The sequence below is a fragment of the Sylvia atricapilla genome, chromosome 2 (genome assembly GCF_009819655.1).
Source record: "Sylvia atricapilla isolate bSylAtr1 chromosome 2, bSylAtr1.pri, whole genome shotgun sequence".
Taxonomy (NCBI): domain Eukaryota; kingdom Metazoa; phylum Chordata; class Aves; order Passeriformes; family Sylviidae; genus Sylvia; species Sylvia atricapilla.
The window spans coordinates 101301116-101328041 of record NC_089141.1 but is presented as its reverse complement, the minus strand read 5'-3'; the positions used below and the strand labels follow the sequence as shown (position 1 = coordinate 101328041).

General features: G+C 39.4%; 1 protein-coding gene across 1 annotated transcript in view; it reads right to left on the bottom strand.

Moving 5' to 3' along the window:
* Window positions 1–2722: 2722 nt before the first annotated feature.
* The window catches only part of MBTPS2 (membrane bound transcription factor peptidase, site 2), a 40869-nt gene continuing 16665 nt past the window's right edge, over window positions 2723–26926 (bottom strand). Inside the window, exons 6-11 of the mRNA XM_066313962.1 lie at window positions 25895–26013; window positions 24866–25046; window positions 22240–22334; window positions 19841–20036; window positions 9854–9929; window positions 2723–8523 (exon numbers count right to left, since the gene is read on the bottom strand). Of these exons, the coding sequence (XP_066170059.1) occupies window positions 8301–8523; window positions 9854–9929; window positions 19841–20036; window positions 22240–22334; window positions 24866–25046; window positions 25895–26013 (890 nt within the window). The 3' untranslated portion in view covers window positions 2723–8300. The remainder of the gene's footprint in view (window positions 8524–9853; window positions 9930–19840; window positions 20037–22239; window positions 22335–24865; window positions 25047–25894; window positions 26014–26926) is intronic.

The following is a 26926-nucleotide window of genomic DNA, read 5'->3' as shown; positions in this document are numbered from 1 at the left end:
AAGTCAGATTGGTCCTCATCCTCAGGGTGAAGGACACAACTCTTTAGTCTGAATACCCTGAACTGCCGTCTAGAAGAACAGGCTTTTATTGCCTCTCTGCTCTCACTGCCGATGTGTTTCTACCACTGATGAAAGTTTGTTGGTTCTAGTTGCAGGTCTGCTCTATGAATGCTTCAATGGAAACAAACAAACAAACAAAAACCCAAAACAACAACAACAAAAAAAAGTACTAAAAATGCTTACTGTGGAGTTATTAATGATCCTGTAAATGAACAAACCACCTCTCTATCTCTCCTTTCCCTGACTTTATACTGTTCTTAACTGCAAGTCTCATTTCTTTTCTCCTGCAAGTTAAAAAACAGTCAAATGCAGAATCGCAGCACCTGGCAGAGATTATCACAGTCCCCTCAACAGCCTTGTCTCTGCCTGGTGCCTCCACAGCTTGAGGCTCATGGGGTTTTCCTTATAACATCAGCCTTCCTCTTTTTTTGCTGTAGGTAAGGCAGCAACACTAATTTCTGCTGCTTCCAGGCTTGAGGTCAATGCAGGAGGAGAATGCATGTATTCTGCTAGCCTGACTTTTCTACAACAGTCTGGATCACACTATTCTGCATTAACAGGAAACCTTAGATGAATTTTATGTCAGATATGCTTACTCAGAAAGACTCATAGTCTACTGTAATTCATCAGCCAAAAAGAAAAAAAATGCAAGGAAGAAAAGTAATCTGTTTGGCTTGATTTGTTGCCCACGTGCAAGCATCTGGTGTGATACAAAATGCCCTCAGGTACCTTTCCAAGTATCCAGCAGCTGGTCCAGAATGTCTTTGATCTCCAGTAGGGTCTCACCCACATCTGGAAGCCCCATGTGTAGGTCTTAGAAACTCTGAGACTCATCCACCAGGAGACAAAAGGAGACAAGTGGGGGATGAGTTTCAAAACGTTCTTTCAAGTCAGATTTTTAACCTAAGAACACCTTAGGATATCTCAGACCACACCAGATGCCTGTGTGGGCAACTGAATCAAATTCAGTTGGTTTGGGGAAATTTAAAACAATATCTGGTAATATTTTAACAGATGTCTTCAAAGAGCCATGAAAGGTAAAAGGACAGGAACTTCTGTAATGCAATAGCAAATAAAAAGGATGACATTAAAAAAAAAGAAAAAAAAAAAAGAAAAAATATTTTTCCGTTTGAAAGATTCCTTTGAGGGGGCAATAAAAAAGGATACAGGACCGTGTGTTTTCAAGACAGAAGTGGCAGTGACATAGTATTCAGCCACTAATATACTTGCAAAGAACTAAAAAGAGGTAGAACTAATCATAAATGTAGAGAATATATACATAATTGGTAAGAATTTCCAACTATATTTCAGCAATACCAGAGCCTTAAAAGTATGAAAGCAAACACTAGACCCACATCTTTCTGAGATTAAAAAGTGGAAAATTTCAGTCTAGCTACAAGACATTTTTGAGCTTAGTCCTCATAAATGGTGCGAATTCTCTCAGTTTACCACCACAAGATTAGAATCAAACCTTAAATCATATTTTGTTGTGTAGGTCACATCAAAATATCTTAAAAATACTTTAAAAATATTTAAGTGAGTTAAGTGCATACAGATCTACTGCAGATGTTTAGGACTGCTTCTCCTTGGTTGTCACTGGTATGATCACAGGAAGAATTATATTTATCTTTATTTACAAAGTTACCAGCAATAAGACTCATAGATACAGGGTTTCTTTTTAAATTTTACTCTGAAATTACATTCCTGAATAAGGCAACATTCCTCAGGATGACACTAGGATATAACTGACTGTTTTTCCAGACTACAAGAGCAACATACCTACTCACAGTAAAGGGTAACATTTTCCAAACCAAATGAAAAACCTCAGACCTCTCCTAAAAGCTTACATGCTTCAGAAAAAAAACCCTATCTTTAACATCTACCTTTAACATGGGTAAGAGGAAACAAAAAATGCATATCCTCGTGTCAGAAAAATGCAATTCAGAGAATTCCAAAAACTGCATAGCAACCTATCTGGGAAATCCTACCAATGTGTCCAATCTGTGCTTTGTATCCATTTGTCATGGTAATCTTTTATCTGGGAACAAAGCCACAATTGCTGAAACAGCTCTGCTTGTATAAAGTAACAGTGTGTCCAATAAGCAACAAAGGACGATTTAGTTCTCAGAACAAATAACCTGGCTGGCTCCAGATGAGCTTGCCCAAGAAACAGAGCAGCAACACTTCCCTCTCACACAGAGCTGAAGTACCCTGGTATGCTGTGCTAGCACAGCCCAGACACCACCTGGATACCCAAGGGAACCTGTGCAGAGCCAGCCAGGGGATGTGCCCAGCTCTGGACTGGCCTGCATAAACAAATCAAAGGCTGGCACATGTAAGTTCACCTTTGGAGATCTGACATTTTAAGTTCTTCACACAGGACTGGCCAGAACAGTGGTTTTGCTACCCTGATGATGACATCCAGTGTCAAATACTTCAGCTATTACTGTGATAAGGTGATAAATAGGGGAAAGTAAAGTGATAGTTATTACTATTTTTTTTAGAAGGTGGTCAGATACTAAAAAGGATGGTGCATCTTGTTGATACCCAGAGAGAGAATATGAATCACATACAAAGAGAACAAGAATATATGACAGAATATGGCAATTGCCACTAATAAGGAATTATGTCACTCTACCTTATTTTTAAAAACAGACTTAAGTACATCAACAATCAGACAATGAATTTATTTGCAGGATACATTTATCATACATAGAAAACAATACTTATTGTTTGGTTAATTAAATAGAGAAAAAAAGCAAAACAAAACCACAATACATTATTCAGTGTTCCATATATTTGTTAGCTGACATTTCCAAAATGAAGCTTTCTTTTTTCCATTTTTTTAAAAAAACCCATGATCATGAACAATGCATAGTGGGAACAAAGGGTCTAGAAATCTAACATTCCACAGCTGTGAGTCAGTGTGAAAAATAAGGCCATGTAGAGGAAAAAAAAAAACCCACAGTGAATTCCTAAACAATACATATTCCATTGACAGGCTTCAGATAAGATCAACTGAGTATATGAAATCTACAAACAATGTCATGTAAGGAAAAGATTAATTTAAAATATTAACAAACAGCTTGGAAATAGCCTCCAAACTTTCAACCCAGTATCAATAAAGATCAGTTATACTATGATGCTGCAAAAACCATCCCAGGACAAACATCTAAAGGTGAGAAATATCCAAGTCCATTTTACAAAATAAGCTACAGCTACTCATGCTACTTATTCAGCACATATTTATTTATTGAAGGAATGACAAAGTGTTAAGAAAAAAGTTTGACCACCAGTCACTGAACAATTCAGTGAAGGGCTGGAAAACATATCTTCCTGCTCTGAAATGTTAATTACAAGTTCTTTTCAGGTTTCATGACAATGTAAATGGAATGAGAGGAATTGCAGTGTCATATCCTGCTCTTTGTTCCTGTCCTTTCACACCAGGTCAGCAGTGTGAAAGTTTCATAAAGCTGCCATAAACTGAAGTCCTTCACTGCCCTTCAACGCTGCCATCTGCTCTTCACACGATGGAGTGGAAGAGCCCAAGGACCAGGAGTCACAGAGCTGCTGTTTTCTGGCAGTCCCCAGTGCAATGTTCCCAAAAGCTGCACTGATGCAGGGTGTGTATCCCTGGTAACTCAGCCACATGAAATAACTGATCAATAAAAGTGTTACATGAAATTCAGGATAAAGAAGCTATAAAATATTTGCCAACATTGGATTCTTACCTGTGCTAAGATTCAAGATTCCTTATTCACAAGATTACAAGAACAAAGCTGAGGCAAGACCGGTTATAGAAACTGGTCTGAATGCAGGTGTACAGAATGCATATTTTACAAATAACTACCTATATCTAGAGTTTACCTCTAGATATTTTTAAAACAACTAGGCTGTATAAACCTTTATAAGCCTTCTTCATCTGTCATTAGTGCTATCCAGATCAGTATGAAAGCTCTGAATTTGTAAGACATACATAATTTATTCTAAAACTATTCCTACAGGTCACCCTTTGACATCATGAAAAAATGTATGGGAAGCTATGGGAACACCACTGATGTGCTAAACTGAATGAAACATATCCTTATTAAAAGAAAGCTGCAAAAGAAACCTTGAATGCCATGGAGAGTTCTGTCCTGAAAACTTTATTTCTTCAGTATGCTCTACACAGTCTTGTTCATCCCAGTTCTTCAGAACAGCACAAACAGCAGCAGAAAGAGAGTGATGAATCCCAAGGCTGACCTTTTTTAGTTGCCCTGAAAAAGCTGTGTTTACCATGCTTGTAGCTGAGGCTTCACAGAAAGAAACATACTTCAAACATAATCTGAACAAAACTCATGCAGCTATGGTTACATCATGTCTCCATCACTTGTCTTCTGTTAATAAAGAAGTTAAAAATTCCTTATGGGAAGAAAACATAAATTTTTACCTTCAAATCCAGAGAAAACCATAGATAGAATTCACAGAGAGAAGGAACAAGTAAAACAAAGGCCTACAATGCAGAATATGGAGGTCTACTGTAAGCTATCTCTAAAAAAGCACTAATCCATCCTATGGCCATGTATGTATCTATAATGTATGTATACACACACATCCACAAGTGTAGAATTATCACTGAAAGAAACTATCAACATGGTTGTTTCATTTAAATAAGAAGGATGAGTTAACAAATCTTCCACTGTGGCTCATAATTTGGGATGACTAATCCACAAGTTTGTCTGTACTTTTTCTAGTGAAGCCTCTTTCATTTAATTTGTACAGAAGCAAGAGGTTTTTAATTTCCTAAGTTAGCAAAGAGCATGTAACATCCCCCATGCTAAGGAGTTAGTAATTTTCATGTCATATCATGCATTATCAGAACATGCTGTGTAAATACTTACTGATATAAAAAACAATTTCATAAAAAACAAAGTAGAACAATGATTATAATTATGGAATTCTTCTGGAAAATTTCAAACAAAAGCTAAGTATAACATTTCTGAATATTAGACATTACTTTTTCCATCTGATACAGATTTAAAATGCATAGTATATACATAAATAGTAGCAGCCATCCAATCTTTAAGAGTGCTGTGTTTTATAGTCCAGTCAATATCCCTATAATTATATTGATGGATTCTGTATTAAAGATTCTGAGGGGCTAATTAGAATAAGATGTAGAAGGATTTAATTTAAAGACTTCCTATTTTTACAAAAACAAAACACACATCAGAAATACTCCCGTAAAAATCCAACACACAAAAATCACTCTGTACCTTTGTGTTTTCAATTGCTATATAAATGACCAAAACCCCAGGAAAAATCCTCCCAGTAAATGTATGTATGGCACATGCTTATCAGAATGCAATCCATATGCTAGGATTACAGAGAATGAAATTGATCCACTGAACAACTTCTTCAGAGAGCGGTCCAACCTAACTATTACCTTTGTCCACACTAATCTGAGATGTGCAGGGATTCATACTCTCTTGATTTAAAGAACTCATACATACCTAAATCAACCCTTACTCAGTTGAATTTTAGCATATGGAAAAATGGACTCATGAATTATTTTTAAGCACTTCTGGTACTCTCTTCCATACAAGATATCTAGGGTATTTACAGCACACTAGCGTGTCTGTTCTGTTAAAGCCACGAGCAATGTCTTCTCCACCCTCTTCTTGCTTATGAGGTCAGACACAGACTGAAGTTCTACTTAGTAAAACAGTGGCTTTCAGTGACCATAAAGTAAACTGGCTTTAGCCTAATTTGATAAAACTTCATGTTTTGGTAGCACACTAAAAAACCAGGAACAGTCTACCAGCCTCTTTATAGCGGATAAAATTTGTGCATGTCAATTCAGAGCTTTGGATTTTTCTAAATCTGTTGCCCAAGTCTCCAAGTGAGGCTCTATGCTCAAGGATTGTTCCAAGCCATTGTAGTCAACATTAATAAATAAAAATCAAACTTGACATGTTTTGAAAGTAAGTATCCTGTCTTACTAAACTACATTAAAACTTCTAAGTGCAAATTAATTTTTTGCACTGTAGCTTGGATGAGACAGAGTAAAGTGTCATAGAGCCACTGAAAAGAAGAGCTCAGATCAGTAAACAGCCACTTAGGTGAGAGAGCAGTCTGGAACAAAGCCTCAGAGCCAGGCTTTTTGCAAGGACCAGGCTGCTCCTGTCTCCCTGTCCACAGAGGGATGGCAGAGTGGCCCATCCGAACTGCTACTCTGAAACCTCTGTATGTTTCCAGGAGTGATGACAAGTTAAGACTTACAGGGTGTAGTTTGTTTTTTCTTTCTTGCACTTTGTGTTACTTTTAATGGTCCCCAAAGGGGCCAACTCACACTGGATTGGAGGATTTACTCTCTCCTACCAGGACCTGTCCCAGTTTGCCTGGGTTGAAATGACTGAAAAGGAGAGGCATGGGCCAGCAATCCCACAGAGGTGAACTTCAAGGGCTTACCCAGCTTGTGGCAGCATTGAGAAGGGATGTAAACTAGCCAACAACAAATAAATACACATGGTCTCTCATTACTGCTTGCATCATCCTAAGAAAGGAGTGCATCTTTAAGTGTGAAAGCTACTGTGCAAAAGCACAGATCAGTGGGCAAATGTTATGAATTTGTGCAGCAACACCAAGAACTGTGCTCAGCCCCACTTTGAAATTACCCAGGCTTTCACCTCAAGTGCCAAAAGAATCTATTTCACCTGGTCATGGATGTTTCAGTACTCCCTGAAGGTCAGGATCTGTGAGCTTAGTTTCCACTTGAGTTCCTGATGGAAAGACCATTTCTGAAAAGGAATTCTGAGCTGGAGCAGCTCCTATGGGGAGCACTGTGTGAAGCAGAAGTTGCAAGGTATTTTTCAAAAATTTCCTATTTCAAACATTTAGGCTCCCAAACCAGAGCATTTTTGTTTAAATATCAGCCTATATTGAGGCAAGGCTCTGACTGAACCCAATTTATATAAACTAGGCAATATATCACAGGAGGACAAGACATTCAATATACAATCCTACTGGGTACAAAACGTTAGTTTTGTACAGACCTAAAGAACTTCAAAGCATATCAGACATAATTCAGTCAGTGAAACACTGACTGTTCTTCCACTGTTCATTTAAGAACAGTGATATGGTCTGTATTCATCTCAGAAAGCAAAGCCAAATGCTTAAACAGTTCAAGTCACAATCGTATTCTTCCTCTAAATAATTCATATCTAAGACCAGCTAAATATCTTTGTTAGCTATCTTTGAACAAAATGAATCCTAGCAAAATAAAATTACCCTTTGAAATACAGAAAACCATCAGTGACTTACTGTACATATTACATGCATAGCATCAGAAGATAGACACCATAAAAAAAAATAGGTTTCACTTTCAACTGTGAACAGGTAGAATACAGTATTATTTTCTGAGTAAAACACCATGAACTTTTACATATCACTTAGGAAAACTGTGCACAGCATACTTCAGCACTCAGAAACTAAATTTCAGTTATCTTGTAGCTATTGCTGACAAATATTGCCTTTAAAAAAACTTCGGCTGTGTATGATAATATACACCTGAAAGTGTAAGCAACACAAACGTGGGCTTTGTTATCCTCCCACATGCTTCACTTTTAGCAGACATTGGCACTTCTCATCTACATCCTGAGGACGACATTCCTCCAGTCATTTTGGCCCAGTGAAAAGGAACACCACTAACCCAAATGGCTGCTCTCTCCCCTTTAACACATGGTAGAGCATTTATCTAGCTTTTCCCTACTTTGAGACCAGACTTTAGGGCCTCTTAGAATCCAGTTTGGTAGAACACCAGACTAAAAAACCCAAAACAAGTCACTGAAGACTATGCTGATTGAGAAATGATCAGAGCCCACACAGAGAATTATTTAAATTATAAATAACACTGGTTTTTTTCCTCCCATTTTACAAATGTTTGAGGCAAAATAACTCCCTTATTTTGAGATCTGAATTAATGAAGTCTGATTTTTTCCTATGAAATCTTAAAATTCAATTTCTCTAAAATTAATATAGGGCTTAAAGAGCAAATAAAAAAGGCTCCTACTTTTTTCCTATTAGATTTCCCATGACCACAGGCATGGTGTTGTAAAGTTTTAAATTAAAACATCAATCCCCAGTTGATTGTTCTTTCAGTGTCATTTTAAGGGAATTATTTCGATCTCAGTACTGGACAAATTTTAAAATGTAATGGATTCATTATTTCTGTGTACTTTGATGGAAGAATATCCAATGTTCTATCGCGCCGTCACCATCCAAAGTCCCAATGCAACATTGGCAGCCAAAAGTGCGCTACCAGCAAGCAAAATCAAAAAGCCAACAAGCTCTCTGTTATGTTTTTCTACAATCAGGGAGCTTAGTGTGGCTTCCAGGAAGGAATTTAATATCCATTGACCATCCAGAGCAAAGCAGGGTACAGCATTGATAACTGCCAGTGCTCCTGATAGTGAGATGAGATACCTGGTTGAATGTAGTTAAGGTTCATTAAGAGTATCTGAGAATACGTTAAAAAGTTTAAAAAAAAAAAGAAAAAAGAAAAAATAAGAAGATACATGTATTGCATTTCTAGTATGCAGAGAGAGATACAAATACAAAGACTATTTTTCTAGCTGCCATTCTGTTTCACAGAAATTATATTAATAAAATTAGTTCATGCTGTAACATACCCACTCTGAGAATTGCCTTTATAGATTTTTATTTTTTAAGAGCTAACTTTGGATACTTAAACCTGCACTCTTCACAACTTGAGTGAAAGCAAGAAACAGCAAAATCACCATCTTCTTTGCTTGCTTTGTGTTGTTTTGCAGGAAGGTTATAGCTCTGACACTATGGCTGAACTAAGAAGGTATTCTAGACCCAAGTATGAAATCATGATTAGGAATATTTTCCAAAACACTCCCTAGTAAATGACTAGAATATAATCAGAAATCTGACTTATCTCTCCTGCTTACCTGTTAGCCAGAAAAGCTGAGTGGATTTCTGTGCATGTGTGTGCATGTGAGAATGAGGCACAGGCAGGTAATTTTTACTGTTGGTTAAAGACTTGCTAACTGCAGTACCTACCTCCATCCTAAACAGCCAGGCAAGAAGACATTAGTCAGAAAGCAGCTTGGGCAGCACGAACCTTCACGTGTTCCCAAAAAAAGGGAGCTTATGTGGTACCTTTACTCTGATTCTATGGACTTGTTATTAAACTGAACTAAAACAGTTTAATTATTCTATGGCCATGCACAAACTATTCAGTTTCTAAGGCTAAAGATTCCTAGACTAGCCATATTCAAGTCTACTAATCCATATGTATGTGTATATATAGAATCTTGTTCATTAATAAGCAAGTGTTAACCAAATTATCCTGGGTTTTGAATAGGTATTTTCTTTTCTTTTGAAGAAAAAAAAAATAAACCAACCATATCCAGTTATTTAGTCCAGTATAATGACACAAAAATAATAAAACTCTGACACTGCAAAACTAGCAAGAACATCTCATTTTTCCTGACTTAAATTCAGACTTACTTTGGCTTTCTTGTCACATCTGTTAAGGCTCACCCTCAAGAGTTAAAATAGCACTGATCAAAAACATGCTCTTAAGCACAAGAAAATGAGAGATTTCATTTTTAGCTTGGCATGTGGACAATAATCAATGCAGAGATGGAATAGAGATGTCAAATGTCTGTAAAAATATTTCAAGGCATCCTGTCTAAAATGACATCCAACTGAGATTTTGCTAGGTCACCAAATTCTGAACAGTTCCTTTTTTACCTTAAAAGAACAAACATACTTCAAAGGATACTTGCAAAATGTCTCTATCACCACCGGCAGATCGATACTTAGAAAGTTTTGTCGTGGTACAAAACTGCTGAGACTTACTGAAATGAAAATACACAAAGCATGAGAAGTCATTCCAGGGTTATAACATCGTGAAATTTAGATTATAATTTTACAGAAAAATCACATGTGAAATGACCTTCTTCTAAGACAAATAATCAATCTCAATAAAAGTTTGCTTGTTTTTTTTGTTTTTACAAGAGTGCAGCTGTTATATTTTTCTTAAACATGGCCACTACCACAGTGAATTCACTACACAAAGCACAGTTAGTATTTCAGTAAAACTAGATTTAAAATACATATTTTCAGAGGCATCTGTAGTCATAAAAACCTCACAGTACAATTCCAGTATTTTTCAAAGAGAAAAGATTATAGCTACCAGACATTTTCAACATATGCAGGCCACATGCATACTGTGGGTGCACACGTGTATTTTCTCTGAAACCCAAAAACAATTTCTCTCTCAATACCTGTAGAAAATTCCCCTGACCTGAGGCTGAGCCCATGGTGTACAGGAACAGGGGAGATGGGGAGCAGAATTCTGCAGTCCCTCTGAGAAAGCAAAGGCTATGAGGGGATGCACAGCTGCATGATGCAACACCAGTTCACCAGTACATAAGGAACTTCTCCTCTGTGTTCAAATGATAAGTGACTTCAAGATATAACTTGGTGCAACTCAAAAACCTGGGAGGTGGGACTTGGCATCCTTAAAAATAGTGACTGCAAAATTGCAGTGTCAAGGACCTGATCTTGAGTACTTTATTATTATTGTACACACTGTTTTCTGAAGGTGTACATGAAGCTTCAGTAGACTGCATATCTAATCTTTTTGAGAGATTCTTCAAGGCAAGTGCAGTAGTTTGAGACCTGCCAGAAGACACTTTATTATTACAGGGATATTCCATCCAGGTAGCATTCTGGGTCTGCCAGCACCAGGGACCATTTGAGAACCATTCTGTGACAGCTGCAAGAAATACACTTTTTCTACTAAAATGAAGGCACAGTGGGGTCTTATCCCCAGAAGGAAGAGGTTAGGGAAAATCAATGCAGAATTAGAAAAATATCTTGAGAATAAACTTGCATAGTACCACCAACACTCTCCGTCTTTAAAGAACAACTTTAGATTGAGTTGCCAACCACAATGGCCTAAATTTTTCCTACCTGTGTGGAGAACAGTTATAGCCATAAGAAATACATACCTCCACCGAGATGTTTGAAGGCAAGAGTTCAAATCCCACTCAATTCAAACATCCCTCGGGAAAGAAACAGTTTAACCCTAGGCTAAGAGAATACTGGGAATGTAACATACCAAAAGGGCTGCTAAGTATATCTTACTTAAGAGTGAGATCAGATTTCTTCAGGTTCAATAAAGAATTCAAGGACACAGCAACAAAGCTGAGGGAAAGTAGTTCTAGAGTCACATAAGGAAGAGAACCAGTCCATTCAGTCACATAAATATATTTTTCTTCTGTTAATAGATGCCTTTCTGATAAGTCCAGCCAGCAAACATGCCATGGACTGGAAAGATACGGATAGCAAGGAGAACCAAAAAGAATGGGTTTGGTGTGGCAACAAGCAGAAAACTTTTCATTATCAAGCCAGTGTACTTGAAAGTCATGCTTTTGCTTAAAGCTTAAGACCAACTTTTGATTTAGGGGAACTGAGAGAAAATAAATCTGTTGGATGACTGAGTGAAAGACACAACAGACAGAAATCCTAGACACCACCAGAAAGTCAGAGGTATCCAAGTCAATCACAGAATCATAGAATGATTTGGGTAGGAAGGGACCTTAAACATTACCTTGTTCCAACCTCCCTGGCATAGCCAGGAACAGCTTCTCCTAGACCAGGCTGCTCAAAACCCCATCCAGCCTTGCCTTGAACACTACCAGGGATAGGGCATCCACCATTTCTACGGGCAACATGTTTCAGTGCCTCACTATGTTTAGTGAAGAATTTCTTCATTGTACCTAATCTCTTTCTAGAAGAAAGCCAGTATGATAAGACACTGTTTATCATAGATACAACTGGAAAGTTCTTTGAAATATTCTATGTGTTTGTCTAGCAGTTTTTAGTATTCAAGGCATTATGGTAAAAAAACTGTTGAATCACAAAAAAAGCCCTGAAGATACAATATTTTTCCCTTATACCTCTTCTACACACAGAATTACTCAACTAAACACAATATTTTATTAAAATGCTCTTTTAGTCTTATTTTAAAAATTACATCCGTTAAACAAGCAGATACCATGGTTTTCTGCAGTTTGATACTGAGGCTTACCCCAGTGCAGGTGCAGGATCTTGCACTTGGTCTTATTGAACCTCATGAAGGTACTTTTCAAGCTTGTTCAGGTCCCTCTGGATGGCTTTCCATCCTTCAGGTGTGCTAACTGCAGCACTCAGCTTGGCATTGTCTGCAAACTTGTAGGTGTACTTGATCCTACAGTGGGGAGGCTGTGTCCCAACCCGAGGGTGGAGCTGCCCTAAGGGATTTGCTCTCCTGCTTGGGAGGGCAGCTTCCCAGGAGTACCCGAGTGCCATCCCCACACAGCTCCACCCTGTCTGCCCACTCATTCCAGGGCTGTGAGGTCACATAGCCCCACAGTGCTGTGGGAGGCTGTCGCACAGCCTCCAGCAGCTCTCCATGAACACCCTGAGTGCCATCCCCACACAGCCCTGCCCTGGCTGCAAGACGCCATGAGGTCACAGTGCCCCATGGTACTGCACTGGCCATAAGAACCAAGTGTTCAGCCCCCTCCCTGACTGCAACAGCAGCAGTGTGTTGGAAGGGGGACCATGGCCCTTGTCCACCGTCTTTTCCTCTCCCTCCTCATTCTCCTGATGGCCCTTCATCCCGGGGCTGCCAACGACGCTCCACAGAAATCACAGGAAGCAGGTAAGCTGCCAGCACTGCTCCAGCCTTCCATGGGCTAGTGGGGTCTTCCCACCAATGTTTTTTTCCTCCAGTGCTTTAGTGAGGGTTTCCTCTGTGTGAACGCTCTCCTGTTAATAAAGTCCCAAGGGTCCATCTCTCCTCCAGGGGTGCTGCACATTGTGTTTGAAGAGCGTTGAGCTGCCAGCTCAGAGGACCCCAGGTCCTCCTCTGCAGCTCTGGCAATCCACTGACATCGGGCTTCCACATTGTCACCTGACCCCCATCCAGTGCTTCTGTACACAAAAACAGATCCCAACATGCAATGGAAACACTTCCCTGTGCTTGCTTCTAGCTGACTCTCTAGCAGATTCTCTGGCAGCTTGGCAGAAAGATGGTTTGGAGCCCTTGGGCGAGCCTGAAGCATGTAAGTTCTCAATATCCTTTCCTTTGGAAGAACAATTATTGATGTGTCAACAGCTTATTAATGAGCAATTTTCTTTAAGATGTCAAGGCTGATGGCTTGCAGAAATCTCCAGTCATCACGCATATGCATAATCCCTCAGGTAAGTCAGTTGGAGGAAGGTACATTTACCTTTTAATCTTCCCTCCATGTGAAATGCAAGTTGCTCATTCCAAGGCCAATGTCAGCCCTTGGCATGGCCGGTAATTGCTGTCCTATGGTCAGCACAGGATGGCTGTGTGGCAGCAGGCTTTTTCCTCAGTGCCCGCTCTTGCATGTCACATCAGCAACTAAGCTGAAAGCGTGTTAGGTTCAAGACATCTGGATTCCATTGCAGAGGCAATGAAAAACAGGACCCTTGCACAAACATAGCTACCCCTGCAGCTTCATCCCAGAGCTTGCCCTGAGTACCCAGACTGCCAGAGCACAAAAGTGGCCCCAAGCAGGATCCCTCTCATGAGCTAAGGTCCAGATCAGCATTCTGACTCGCATATTGGGCAAGAAAGTGAGAGGGAACCTCCCCATCCTCCATGCCTGAGCCATGCTGAGGTTTTACCTGTCTGCTTTTGCAAAGTGCTGCCAAAGACTGGAGAAAAACAGAAAGCTGGTGAATCTCCTCAAGCAGACCCAAGGCACTCAGGTATACTGAGCAGTCCTGCTGGGGTCCGTTATGGGGAGATACATCCTGAAACCTGGGAGTGGCTGCAAGGGGTGCCCTGGCTGGGAAGAAGGCAGACAGGGAGAGCAAGGCTCAATTGTCTCCTGTGAGGGCCTGACTCTATCCCCCCCTGGGGTGTGGGAGCTGGCCCAGAGAGGCAGAGTTGCAGGTGGAACTTCCTGATGAGTTTTTATCAAAGGAGTGACCGGCCAAGCAGCAGTGCTCCCCACTGTGCTCTCCTCCTGATGATTTGAGTTCTGTTCAGAGGGAGAACCTATTCCCCAAGGGTGGGAACATGCTTCCAGGACCAGCACCAGGGGGAAAACAGAGAACACTCTGGTGATATCAAACATTCTGCAAGTTCACAAGTGGTAAACTGGCAGATCACAAGCTAACATTTTGAATTGCTCTGCAGAACCAGCTGGAGAAACGACCAAAGAAGAGCCCAATGGCCACGAGCACATGGAAAGTGTTTTCTGTCAAGGAGCAGGCTGTATGATAGGCATAGTGATAGTCCTAGTCGCCTTGCCAGCTGCGATACTGATGGGCACTCTTGCAATCTGCTGGTGGTGTGAGAGGAAACGGTGAGTCGTTAAAACCCCCACAGCTTTTGCTTCCTTCAAAGGCAGCTCACAGCCACAAAGCACTTCTAGTCAGGCTGCTGTGCAGCAGTGATTGGTCAAAAAACTCTGCTGCGGCTTCTGCAGCTGTCAGCAGCTTTAACTAGCCTCTTTTTCTGGGTCTTCTCCTGGGGAGCCTGCTTGGACTGGGGCAAGTGTTTGCTCAAACGGAGCCTGCCTGGACAAGAGTAGCTTGTGTGAGTGACAGGAAGAGGCAAAACAAAGTCAGGATGAAAAAGAGTGGAGGGTGGTATTGCTCTAGAAAGTAAGAAATGCATTGGCACCTGCTGCTAACCAGTGAACTTGCCCAGAGGAGTCCCCCTGCTTGGTGGTGCCTCTGCCAAGATCTGCCAGCAGCTTCACTCACAGTGGTGAGCCCTGCCAGCTCTGGGCCCTGCTGTGGAGGAGAGTCCCTGTGTCTCACCTGCAGCTTAGCCATCTCCTCTCTCCACAGGCGTCTCCCTGGAGACCAGCAGGAACGCACTGGGCTGATCACAGGCTCAGACAGCCGGAGCAGTTCACCTGAACCTGCCTCGCAATAGCCCTAAGACACTCACACATCTGATCCCTGAGCTGGCCCTCTTCCCCTGCCCCTCCTTGGCTGTCCTTCAGCAGCTGTGGGAACCGCCCAGCCCCAGCCACAACAGAAACAGCCCCCTCCACCCCCAAACCTACTGGCCCAGCCCTCCAGACAAAGCTGAAGGTGAGCCTGCCAAGGTAGGGGTTGGGCTGACAGAAACACAATCAACAGCTTCAGGGATCGGGTTTTGTCTGAATAAAAGGGACAGTCTTCACACAAGTATTTGTATAGTAGCCGAATATCTAGAGTTGGAAGGACTCACAAGGATCATCAAGTGTAACTCCTGGCCCTGCAAAGGACAGCCCCAAGAGTCACACCATATGCTCGAGAGTATTGTCCAAATGCTGCTTGAACTCTGTCAACTTTGGTGTCATGACCCCTTCCCTAGGGAGCCTGACCACTCTCTGGGTGAAGAACCTTTGCCAGGGGATGTTTAGGTCAGATAACAGGAATAGTTTCAGGTCATTTCCTGTGGTCCTGTCACTGGCCACCAGAGAAGAAATCAATGCCTACCCCTCCACTTCCCCTCATGAGGCTGTAGACCATGATGAGGTTTCCTCCAGGCTGAGGAAGCCAAGTGACATCAGCTGCTCCTCAAATAGTTCCCTGTCTAGACCCTTCACCATCTTTGTAGCTCTCCTCTGGATGTTCTCTAATGGCTTTGTATCTTTCTCATATTGTGGCACCCAAAACTGCCCCCAGCACTCAAGGTGAGGCTGCCCCAGTGCAGAGCAGAGCGGGACAATCTCCACCCTTGCCCAGCTGGTGATGCTGTCCCTGATGCCCCCAGGACACAGGTGGCCCTCCTGGCTGCCAGGGCACTGCTGGCTCATGTTCAACTTGCTACTCACCAAGACACTCAGATGTCTTTCTGCAGGGCTGCTCTCCAGCCTTGCATTACCCAGTTTGCCTATATGCACAGGTCAAGTGATATCCAAAGCAAACAACTTGTCAAGTTCAAGGCTGGTATCAAAACATCTGATCAAAACTCCTGTTCATGAGCCAAAACAACAAAATGGCTGAGACAGCCATTGTATTCAAAGGTTTCAAAAGACACACACTGCAAAACACTGTAGTCTCAAAGCTTGACTGCATCTTGACAAACACCTAATGGCCACTACCAAGTCACCATCCTGAACCTGAAACTATGCCTACATTGAGAATGGATCATTGATCATCTTCCCTCTTTGTTACAATAAACTGTTGTCACTGACAGCCACTAGACATGGATCTAAACTGCAAGCCTTGCTGCTGAAGCAAGCTCCAAACACAGAGAAACTCTTCGGGAAGTTGATGGACTGAGCTCTAAAGACTGTAATATGAAGCAATGAATTTTGTGGTTGTAATGGACCAAACCTAATGGCAGTAGGGGAATCTGTCCTCTGAAGAATAACAAAAGAATTACAGAAAATATGCTCTACAGGCTTGTCTTCAAAAACACTGCTGGGAAGAGGTGAACAGCAATGAGCCTGGATAAGAGAAAACAGTCATTGTTTTCCCACTCTAATTAAACAATTCTTTGACCTGGAAATAACATTTCTTTTGTTGGCTAATGCTAGATGGTGTTGGCAAATATTGAGAGGAATTCACAACAGACACAATTTTAATTGGAAATGACTTGGAGACTAGGTTGACCAAAGAGCTTTTCAAAATTTCTTCGTGGGGGAAAAGGCATGTATGCCATGGGGGAGACAGACAGCAATGGCATAAGATATTTCTGTGTGGTCTCCAGAAGATCTGTATATGTAATCCTTTAAACCTGGATTAAAAGAAATGAAGGACCATCCTTAGCTACAAGGGTAAACAGACATGGAAATACTGAGAGAACAGGCTGTACCAGAAAGACCTTCACCATGGATTATGGCTGTTGTTGCTCATCAACTTGCCCAAAGGAAATGCTAGGGTTTTTTCAGAAGACTCAGATACAATAGAAATAGAAGACTGGTCAAGCTTGAGGAAATCATCTTCTAGGTACGTTCCATCTTCTTTTCATGAAGAAAATCTTAGAGGTTTTGGTCTGTGATGGGCAAGAGTAACATTCAGGGATATAATCTTTCCCCAAGTAGTGTGAATTCCTAATATAAATCTTAGTCACCAGATTCTTCCCAACGAACAAGCACCAGAGAAGGAAGTAAAAATGTTGCACTATTAGAAATTACATGAGGGAATAAAACCCCTCATATGTAATAAAGAAGAAACACTGCAAATTTGCATGGCAGTAGTGACAGGACCCTCCATTTCAACTTTACATATCAACTGTCCAACAGAGAAGGGACTCTAGAACATAACTGACCTGCAATATAAAGAGTTTTAAAAGACTTAATAGCATGTGTATTGAACCAAGAGTATGAATTTATATTGGACAACATTAGATACTTTGTACGGAAAGAATGCTACGTAAAAGCATTACTCAATGTGTCTGTCCCAAACAACATGCACTCCTAATCATACTTCTGTTTTGGTTTTGGCCAAATCTCTATTACTGTATATTCATTCAGGATATTATAATTCTTTAAAGTTTTCCTATTTTTTAAATACTGGAAACAAGTGCTATATAGAGCATCCATATCAACCAAAACCATTTTTGCTAGGATATTTTAATTTGAGGCAACAGAAAGATTTAATAGAAATAAACTGTAGAGACTATTTCTTCTAAGCAGCTAATATGAATAAACTTTAAAAAAAAAATGTAATCTGAAAGTTATCTACAAATGAAAATATGAAATAATTGCAGTTTCTCCATAAATCAAGACTACCATGACAACAACGGAAGCCTAAGCAGAAAATAATGCATGCATAACTTTATAATGTTATTCAAACATTGCTTTAGTGACATTTCTAGAAAAAGTATAGTCATAGTACACACTAGTACTACAACTCTCATATTATGTTGTGTATTAAATGTAGCACCACTCTAAAAAGTAATGTTTCCTGCAGGCAGAAAGATCGCACTAAAGAATAAGGCATTTCACTAAAACTAAAAATTTCATTCCTATTTCAAAGCTCACACAGTAGAGGAAGAAATTATTTTCCTTTTTTTAACTGTAAAAAACAGTTACCACATTCTGATCTGTCACATTTTGGAAGAAAAAAAAAACAAACCCACACCAAACCTGTTTGCCTCCGCCAGTCCTGTACAGTGCAATGCTACATCTGAAATACTTAGAAGTTGTTTCATTGGAATGCATGAAACTCTAGGCTGGTACAGCAGCCTGCCTGCTACCCAAGCCAGGATCCTATCATTTTAGGTCTGGTGTTTTTCCAAAGGGAACATAAGAACATAGACTGTATTTGCAGCAAAGCTGGTAATAAAATCAAAGTGTAATAAAATCAAACTTCTAGCTTTAAAATTAATACATTCAGTGCACAATTCCAAGTGCAAATCATTTTAAAATTCTACTCCAACATGTGTATGCAAACAAAGTAAAGCATTTTCACAAAGTAACTACTTCTTTAAATGTAGTAACACTATTTTCTGACTTCTGAAAGACTGGCAGGTTCAATTCTGCAGAATTACTGCAGTGGAAAACATCAACGAAAACTCCATTACTTTCCAAGTGTATTGAAAAGAGAACAACATCAACTGTTCTTAAGTACCAATAGTTTGCACTGCTTAAGACCAAGAAAAGGAATTCTGAATAATTATAAAACTCTATTCTTAAAATATATTTTGAAATAAATATCATCAGATATAATAGTGTTTGTAGGCAATACACAAGAGCAAAATGTTTTCCTCTTAAATGGCATGTGGCCAGAAATAACAAATGAAGAGATGCTATTTTGGGCTTAAATGAGAGTATACTGTAAAAAAGTTGAAATAAATAACTCCTCACAGAGTATTAAATTATCAGTATGGGAAAATAGAGACTGATGGATTAACTAAAAATACAGTATCCAAGAATGTTAACGGATTTACACCATCAGATTTCATCGCTATTTCTAAACCTCTTTATACCTAATTCCAGGCTTATTCAGAAAAGTACAATGCCTTCCCAAGGAGATACTTCCAAGGTGTTTGAGGTAAAATCACTCCGAGAGTTTCAGCTGCCTGTGAGAAACAGATATCTTCCTCACAGGAAGGGATAGTAATTTAATACTTCAAACTTCTTAAAGCCCATCTGCAGCTAATTTTCACCACGCCACTCAAGCTGTCAAGTAGGATGTTGATGAATTTGTTCATTCTTCCCATACTCACTTCAGGAGCAGAACTACTTTTTATCTATATAAGATGTCCAAAGGAGAGCCACTTCAAAGTAAGGAACTAAAATTTTATATGTTACTTAATTTAGAGCAGTCAAATGAAAAATTAAATCAGAAAGAAACTGTGTTGTGATAACACTTGTGGCTCAGTAGTCATGTAATTAAGCAGTCATGCTAATATTCCAGGCCAGGCATTGGAGTAAGTGCCCCAGAGACTTTACAAGAGCATTTTGAGACATTCAAGTGCTAGGAAAATGCAGGTACCTGGTTCCTATGACTAACCTGAATAAGATTTGTTCTAAAAATAGCTCTTTCATGCTTTTTTAGAAAAACAACCATCTCATATCACATATGGTTTCTATTACCTTCATAACTCATTGCACTGTGAACATTTCATTTTAGGCCTGAGTAGTCCATGCTCTCCACTGGCTGCAACAAGAAACGGATTCTGCTTTAAAAAAATTAACTAAGAAGCACTCCAAGACCTTGTTGAAGCAGGCAGAAAAAGGAATCCATATTAGAGATTGCTTTTGCTCAACTTTCAATAAATAATACCAACCTGTGTACTGAAGATGCATGGGGTGTCCTACATAGAGCATGTCAATATGGGGTGGATGCTTTACCCTGATTAGCCTTGTTTGATTCTCCAAAGAAGGAGTCACACAAAAGCTTGGAACAAAGTCCTTATGGCAGTCCATGTTGGTTCGACAAACTTTGCTGGCTTCAATAACTTTTCGCGCTGGCAGACAGGCATACTGCAAAGGGCATTCAAAATCGTTATGAAAGGTAAAGGTATTTTCCAGTAGATCAAAATAAAAGGAACAAAATATTCCTTTTCAAGCAAAGAAATGCTCACTGATATAAGCCCATGAAGAGCTGAAATCTGATTTTTTTCCCTAGTTTTCTGTTGTCAAATCCTGACAAATTCAGCTTGTCATTCCATATTTGAAGGAAGGATACATACACCAAAATAAAAGTAAACTATTTCTAGAAAAGTACACACACAGACAACAAAAAATCATGGCAATCTAAACATAGGTCAGTGACTTCTAATGGATAGAGCCTATATTAACATCCTAGTGACTTATCTGTTCAAGCTGAAGTTTTAGCAAATAAACCAACAAACCCACTAGATGTGTGGTAGCTAAGAAAGCATTCTCAACTAAGATGAACACAGGACTCGATGCACTGCTGTGCCCCAATCCCTGCCTATAACACTCTCTCACTCTCTGACAGACCAGATCTTTCTTGCTCCCCACAGGCCAAAGACAGTACAGCACAAGGGAACAGGAAATTAGTTTTCCCCTTCATGTCTCTCATAAAAACCTCAGTGACACTTTTCCTTTTGTTCTATAAATAGAAGCAAGGAATCCTAATCTACAGTTTGCCTTAGGAGGAAAAACAAAAGTAATTTCTACCTTCTCAGGCTGATCACTGCACTCGCCATAAATGCATGAATGCCAGACCCTCACCATTAACCTTGATACAAATTCTTTCTATTCTAATGAGGGAGAGGACATACTTTAAAAAACTGCTGCATAGCATTGCAAAGATCATTTAAAAAAACTGTCCAAAACCTCGCAGCCAGTCTAAGGACACTTGAAAGTCACAAAGTCTCAAGCTTTCTGATGCTTTTATTTCTTCTCTCTTCATAAGCAGCAGCTACAAGCTTAAGAATGCCTGGGCTCAAATGGATAGTGATTTATCAAATCTTGCTGCCACTGCCATATTTCAAATGAACCACTGGATTGTGTTCAACTCTTAGTGGTTACATACCACAAAAACACCCTGGAGTGGGAAGTTTACCACTGTAGAAACTGTAAGTATAACAGATTTGGAACAAATTTTTTTTAATTTCTTTGTGTATTTATCACTAGAGTCAGAACAACAACAAACTGGTATGTGTATAAAAGTTTGCACAGGTGATACTTGTGCTCTTTTGCTTGTAAAGAGCCAACTGAAATATTCCATCACTGTCAGTATGGAACACATATTTTAACAAATATTGATGTATTTTCACAGAATCATAGAATGGCTTGGGTTGGAAGGGACCTTAAGATAACTCATTCCAACCCCAGTCATGAGCAAGGACACCTTTCCCTCGACCAGGCTGCTCAAAGCTCCATCCAGCCTGGCCTTCAACACTTCCAGGGATGTGGCACCCACAGCTTCTCTGGACCATCTGTGCCAGTGCCTCACCACCCTCACAGTAAAGAATTTCTGCTCAATGTCTAATCTAAACCTGCCCTCTTCCAGTTTAAAGCCATTCTCCCCTGTCCTGTCACTATATGCCTCTGTTAAAAGTCTCTCCCCAGCATTCTTGTAGCCCCTTTAGGCACTGGAATGCTGCTAAACCCTTTTAAGAAGGGAGTATGTCAAAATCCTACTGAGAAACTTCATGTTTCTGCATGACAAGAAAATCAACATGGTGAAAAAAATTCAAGTATGGGCCCTTGTTCTGAGAAACTAGGCAATCTCTAGGATGCTAGAGAAACTCCTGCATGTTTTTATTTTAATTTAGGGAGCAGCACTGCTGGCTTCAGACAAAATAACTGAACAGATAGTCCAGGGCTCTGCTCTCCCTATAGTGCTCAATACCTTTAAGGACTGAAATGCCAAAATAAGCAATTTTGCCTTCTTCTCAAAAGCTGTTTTTTTCTTACCAGTATTGTGCATCCAGAATACTGAAAATGACTGAGGTGTCTTTCTGCATAAAGGAATGAGGTGGCTAAGTTTTTTTATGATTCTTCCAGAGATCCCCTGTTTGATTATGGAAAAAATTATAACTAATATTTTGTGGCTTTTTAAGCATAATTAGGAGAATACATGCATACCTTTATTACAAACTGTGGATATTATTAAACACTTAAGTATGCTGCATAACTATCAGTAAATATTACTAATTTAATATAAAAATTTTAGATTTACCAAAGAGAATTAGCAGTTTAAGTAACTTACCAGATTGCTGTCCAACTTATTGCTGTATGAAAAGCAAATGTCTGTGAGGCTGTTGTTACTACAACATTCAACTGTGCCATCAAGTCTTCTGTAGACTAAAGAACACAGGCATAGAGCACATAATATTATTTGCTGAAGAAATTAGTCTTTGAATGAAGTAAAACAATCATCCTGCAGCCTTCAAGAATTACAGTTATTCACACAGCCTAGCTGAGGCTCAACTGAAAATAAAGCTTCACCACCAATATGCATGAATGTCACGTGATTTCAGTGAATCACATACTGATTTTTCCACCTTAATAAAGCTCCTTGAGATGCTGGGGATCTACCACTGCAATGTTTTGGGCATTACAAGTTGCAAAACACTTTTATATGCATAGCCCCCAACTCGCACCAATGGTTGGCATAGAAATTTGTTAGCTACTACTGTAGTGATTTCACTGGCTGGCTACAGCAATGGCCAAGACCCAAAACATACTTTTTAAATCATGAAAGCCTTTGCAAGACTCAGATTCTGAAAGCTTTCCAAGCCTTGAAGGCTGCAGCAGTGAATAAACGATGTTTTAAATCATGATTTAACATGGTTTAAACTAGTCTGGTAAAGAACCTTTGTACATATGCTCCTGAAATGAATTAAGCCTAACATACTGTCCAACAACAGCTTAAACACACACAGACACAGAAGAATGGTCACGGTAAGGGTCTGTATCACAGCAGCTGCAGTCTCTTCCTCAGGTAGATCAAGCCTGTGATACTGGTTGCTGATTTATCACTGCATAACCTGCAATCCACTGACATGGAGCTTTATGCCTGAGGCTTACAGGTGCAAGCACTGTACCATGCAAACCTTGTTTCAAGTACCCTCAGGCTAAGAAACCACATATATTTTTGAATAGCAAATGACCATGAAATTAGTTTCCTTATAAACTACATTGAAAACACTTTTTTTTTTTTAAATTCAAGAAGATCCTTAGGGCATTGTTTTTTCTCTAGTTTCAATACTCAGATAGTTCACTCTCCATTAGTTTTATGGTCAACTAGATGGAGTCCATTTGCTATATACATTTTTATCAATACTCTGTATTTATATCAAGTTGTGAACTGTCAAGATTTTGACGAATGACAGCTGCTGGAGACCAAACAGAGTTCATTTAATTTCAGAGGAATATTTCTCACTGCTGGAGGCTTATGACTCTGAAAATGCAGACAGACTGGTCTGATTAGAAGGCAGCAGTGGGACAATGGGCTGCTAACGCAATACAGCAATCAGGCTTGGAAGCAATATTGAGTCTCCAGGATTAAGCCTCTAGTATTTCAATCTAAATAGGACTGGTCCATCTGCAGAATATACAGTTTTATTACCCATGACTCTGAAACTACACTTCAGAGAACAGCAGAATCTGAAGATATATGTACCTACAACATCTGAGAATTGGTTCTTGCCATGCCTGCCCAGCTGAAAGTACAGGCCAAAGTTGCACTTCTCTTCAGAGGTATAATCCACACTGTCAGACCTCTAATAACAGGTTCTTACCCACACTGCACTAGTTTCCAGTTTAAATATTTATCTTATTACCAGCTATAACATCACTTTCTTTACATACTTAAAAAAAAAAATTACTTTTTCAGGCTCATGAAAGTACTATAGTGCATTAAAACCATGGACAGTCAAGTTGCCTGACCTGTTTATTTCCAGGATGATGGGAAAATGCAGTGACAATTTTAAAGCTCTGAATAGCATCCTATAGGCTTTGCTCAGCAGCAGCCCCTTACCTCTGGAATTCAGTTTCCATGAATGCTTGCATGAAAGAAACTTCAGAGAGCTTCAGGATATGTCACAAGACGCTCTGCCAATTTACTTGACTGCTCTTTTTTGTTCTACTCAATTTTGTTTATTGTTCTAGTTTAGTTCGTTCTTTTTTTCTTGTTGCTTTTGGTTTTTTGTTTTGTTTTGTGGTGGTTCTTTGGGTGGGTTTTTTTTTAGTTTTTTGGGGGTTTTTTTTGGTTTCTTGGGGGTAAGCCCTTACAGCAACAAGCACGCTAATGTATAAAAGGCAACAGAAGGAGGTAGACTGACTTCCAGAAGCAGTATGTGCAATCCAGACAAAACTGAGTTTATGGGCAATGACACAAAATCCTATAGGGAGACATACCCAAAGAAACGACTGTAATTAAGCACATCATTGGGTTAAATTATATAATTTGCAATGTCATGCTGATCAAAGCAGTGAAGTAAATGTGAAATTTACATCTGCAAAAGATCACTGAGTTGATCCATTTTACAGAACTTAAAATGGAGGAAATAATTGTACTACTGCTAAGAACTAAGTTCTGCAATATCCTGCAGAAGAAGCAAATTTTATTATTAAGATCATACAGGATACTTTTACAGGATGACTGAAAGACAAGAGAAATTCCTGTATCTAGCCCTCCCTCACTTTCAGATTTCACAAAAGAGCATGCATGGCACATTGGTAATTGCTTAAGATGGGACAGCAGATTTGACTTACAAGAAATCTAACCCCAGCAACAAATTCTAAATCCAAAATAGTCTTTGAGACATGATAAAATTAAAATATAAATTAATTAGCATACAAAATAATGAGGAGAGCACCTTATGTCATACCTCTAGCTGGAAAGCTTAATTGCTGTAGGGTGGCTGCACTTACACAGTAGCCGACCTGTGACTTCTCTGAAATGTCTCCCAGACAGGAATTCCAGTCTTCCACGTTATAAACTGGGCAGTCTTGAAGGTTAGTGACAAGGTCTCCCACAAACAGACCTCTTGGTCCATTGGCAGGAGAATCCTGAGAAAAACAGTGAAGTCAGTCATGTTACTATAGTTAAAATCACAAAGATTAGTTTACAGTTCTACTGAATACTATGAAATCTTTAGGTTAAGACACTAAAAAATGGGGGGGGAGGGGAAGGGGAGGGAAAGGGAAGTCTCCAAGTGTCTTGGAGACATCTTCAAATTTGAGTAATTATTTTGAAACGGGTCAAAATGGCAGGAAAACCCACAACATATTAAGTTCAAGTAACTTAACTTAATACTCTGAATTTATCATGAAAGCAGGTGTACCTACACTTTCAAAGGTAATAAAGCATTATAAATGCCACTCCCTCCTGAGTTTTATCAATTGACTTTTAGATCCAAGAAAGATTGGATCTTTTCAGCTCTGCAGTTCAACTGTGCTGTATTTGGTTAAGTCAGAAAAAAACCATTCCTCTCCAGAATCCCAGAAGTCTATCTCTACTTTTCTTCCAGCTGACCAAACAAGGAAATCAGCTTAAAATAATCTTTAACATTAAAAACAGATAGCAGTAACTGGAGTGATAATGCAGTTTCCAGTAGATTTGCTTTGTGCCAATACTGAAAAACAGTTAAAACCTCCCAGAAATAAACCTGCAAACTCATCTCAAATGTCTCAAGAGCTTTATAGTATGCTAATTAGTCTATCACTATTCACACCATGTTCCTTTATTTACTAATACTGAGATACACAAGACTGAAAGGAAAACTTTAAGCAAGAAGTTCAGTATATTAAATTCCGCAAAGGGCTGCACTGACCAAATCTGATTGTGATAATAAAAGATACAGGTACATTTCAGGTCACAAAGCATATAATATGGAAATAGCAAATATCCTTCTTACCTCTGAAACCTCAGTGACAAGTGCCCCAACGCCCGTATAATAGAAAGGGAAAAGAATGGCTGGCAGCAGAAACAACACCATGAAACTGGCAACACCAAGAACAAAATTATGCCACACCCCTAAAAAAGAGGCAAAAAAAAGTTTCTAAATAACACTAATAGCAAAAAGCTGGTTTTTAAATGATCCTACACCTGCCTTCTAATTAACTTTCCTGAAATTATTACTGTAAGAATAAATGAAAAGTTAAGTTGTGAACATAGGCATAAAAGGAGAGTACATAGATGACAAACTTTAACTTCTATGATGCCACTTTGTAAGGGAATTTTAGAGAAATCTCTAACCTCCTGAGAATTATACTATCAGAAAAGAAGGAAAGCACTACATCCATTCCAAGGTGCCATTCCACCAGATTAAGATTTCATGTACCATTACTTTTCTAAGTATGAGAGGGCAGTGTGCCCAGAAGGAAAACTGGGCTTCTGAATCAATTATTAAAATACAGTTTATATCTGCCGAGTTGTCCTCAATCATAAATATTAAAAGAAAGTGGAATGATATGTATTATGTGTTACCTTCTACCTTCAACAATAAACTGTTGAAGAATCTCAATAAATGGGTTTACTTTTGAATAAATACTGTTTGTCCTAGAGAGCAAGATGTTTGAAACTTACCTGCAGTTCAGTATTTGTGATGGTAACTTACATGATTTCAATTAAAGTTACTACATGCATATGTGCCAAATGAACTTAGAATATTATCTGAGAAAAAGGCTTCTTCTACAAAAAAATATGGACTTAAAATCCCATGAAGAAACAAACTGTACAATCAGTATTTCCTGACACGTTGTTTTGGGGAATGTACTTGCAATTGCCATCTTTATAGTATGCGGTTCTCCACAAGAAGCAACGAGCCCCTATCATAAGACACAGCTGGTGTTCATCATCAAAGCTTTATGGCTTTCCACATTCAGCACTACACAGATTTTCTCACTTAGTTTGTGTTCTCAGACAAACATTCGTAAGTTTTGTATGA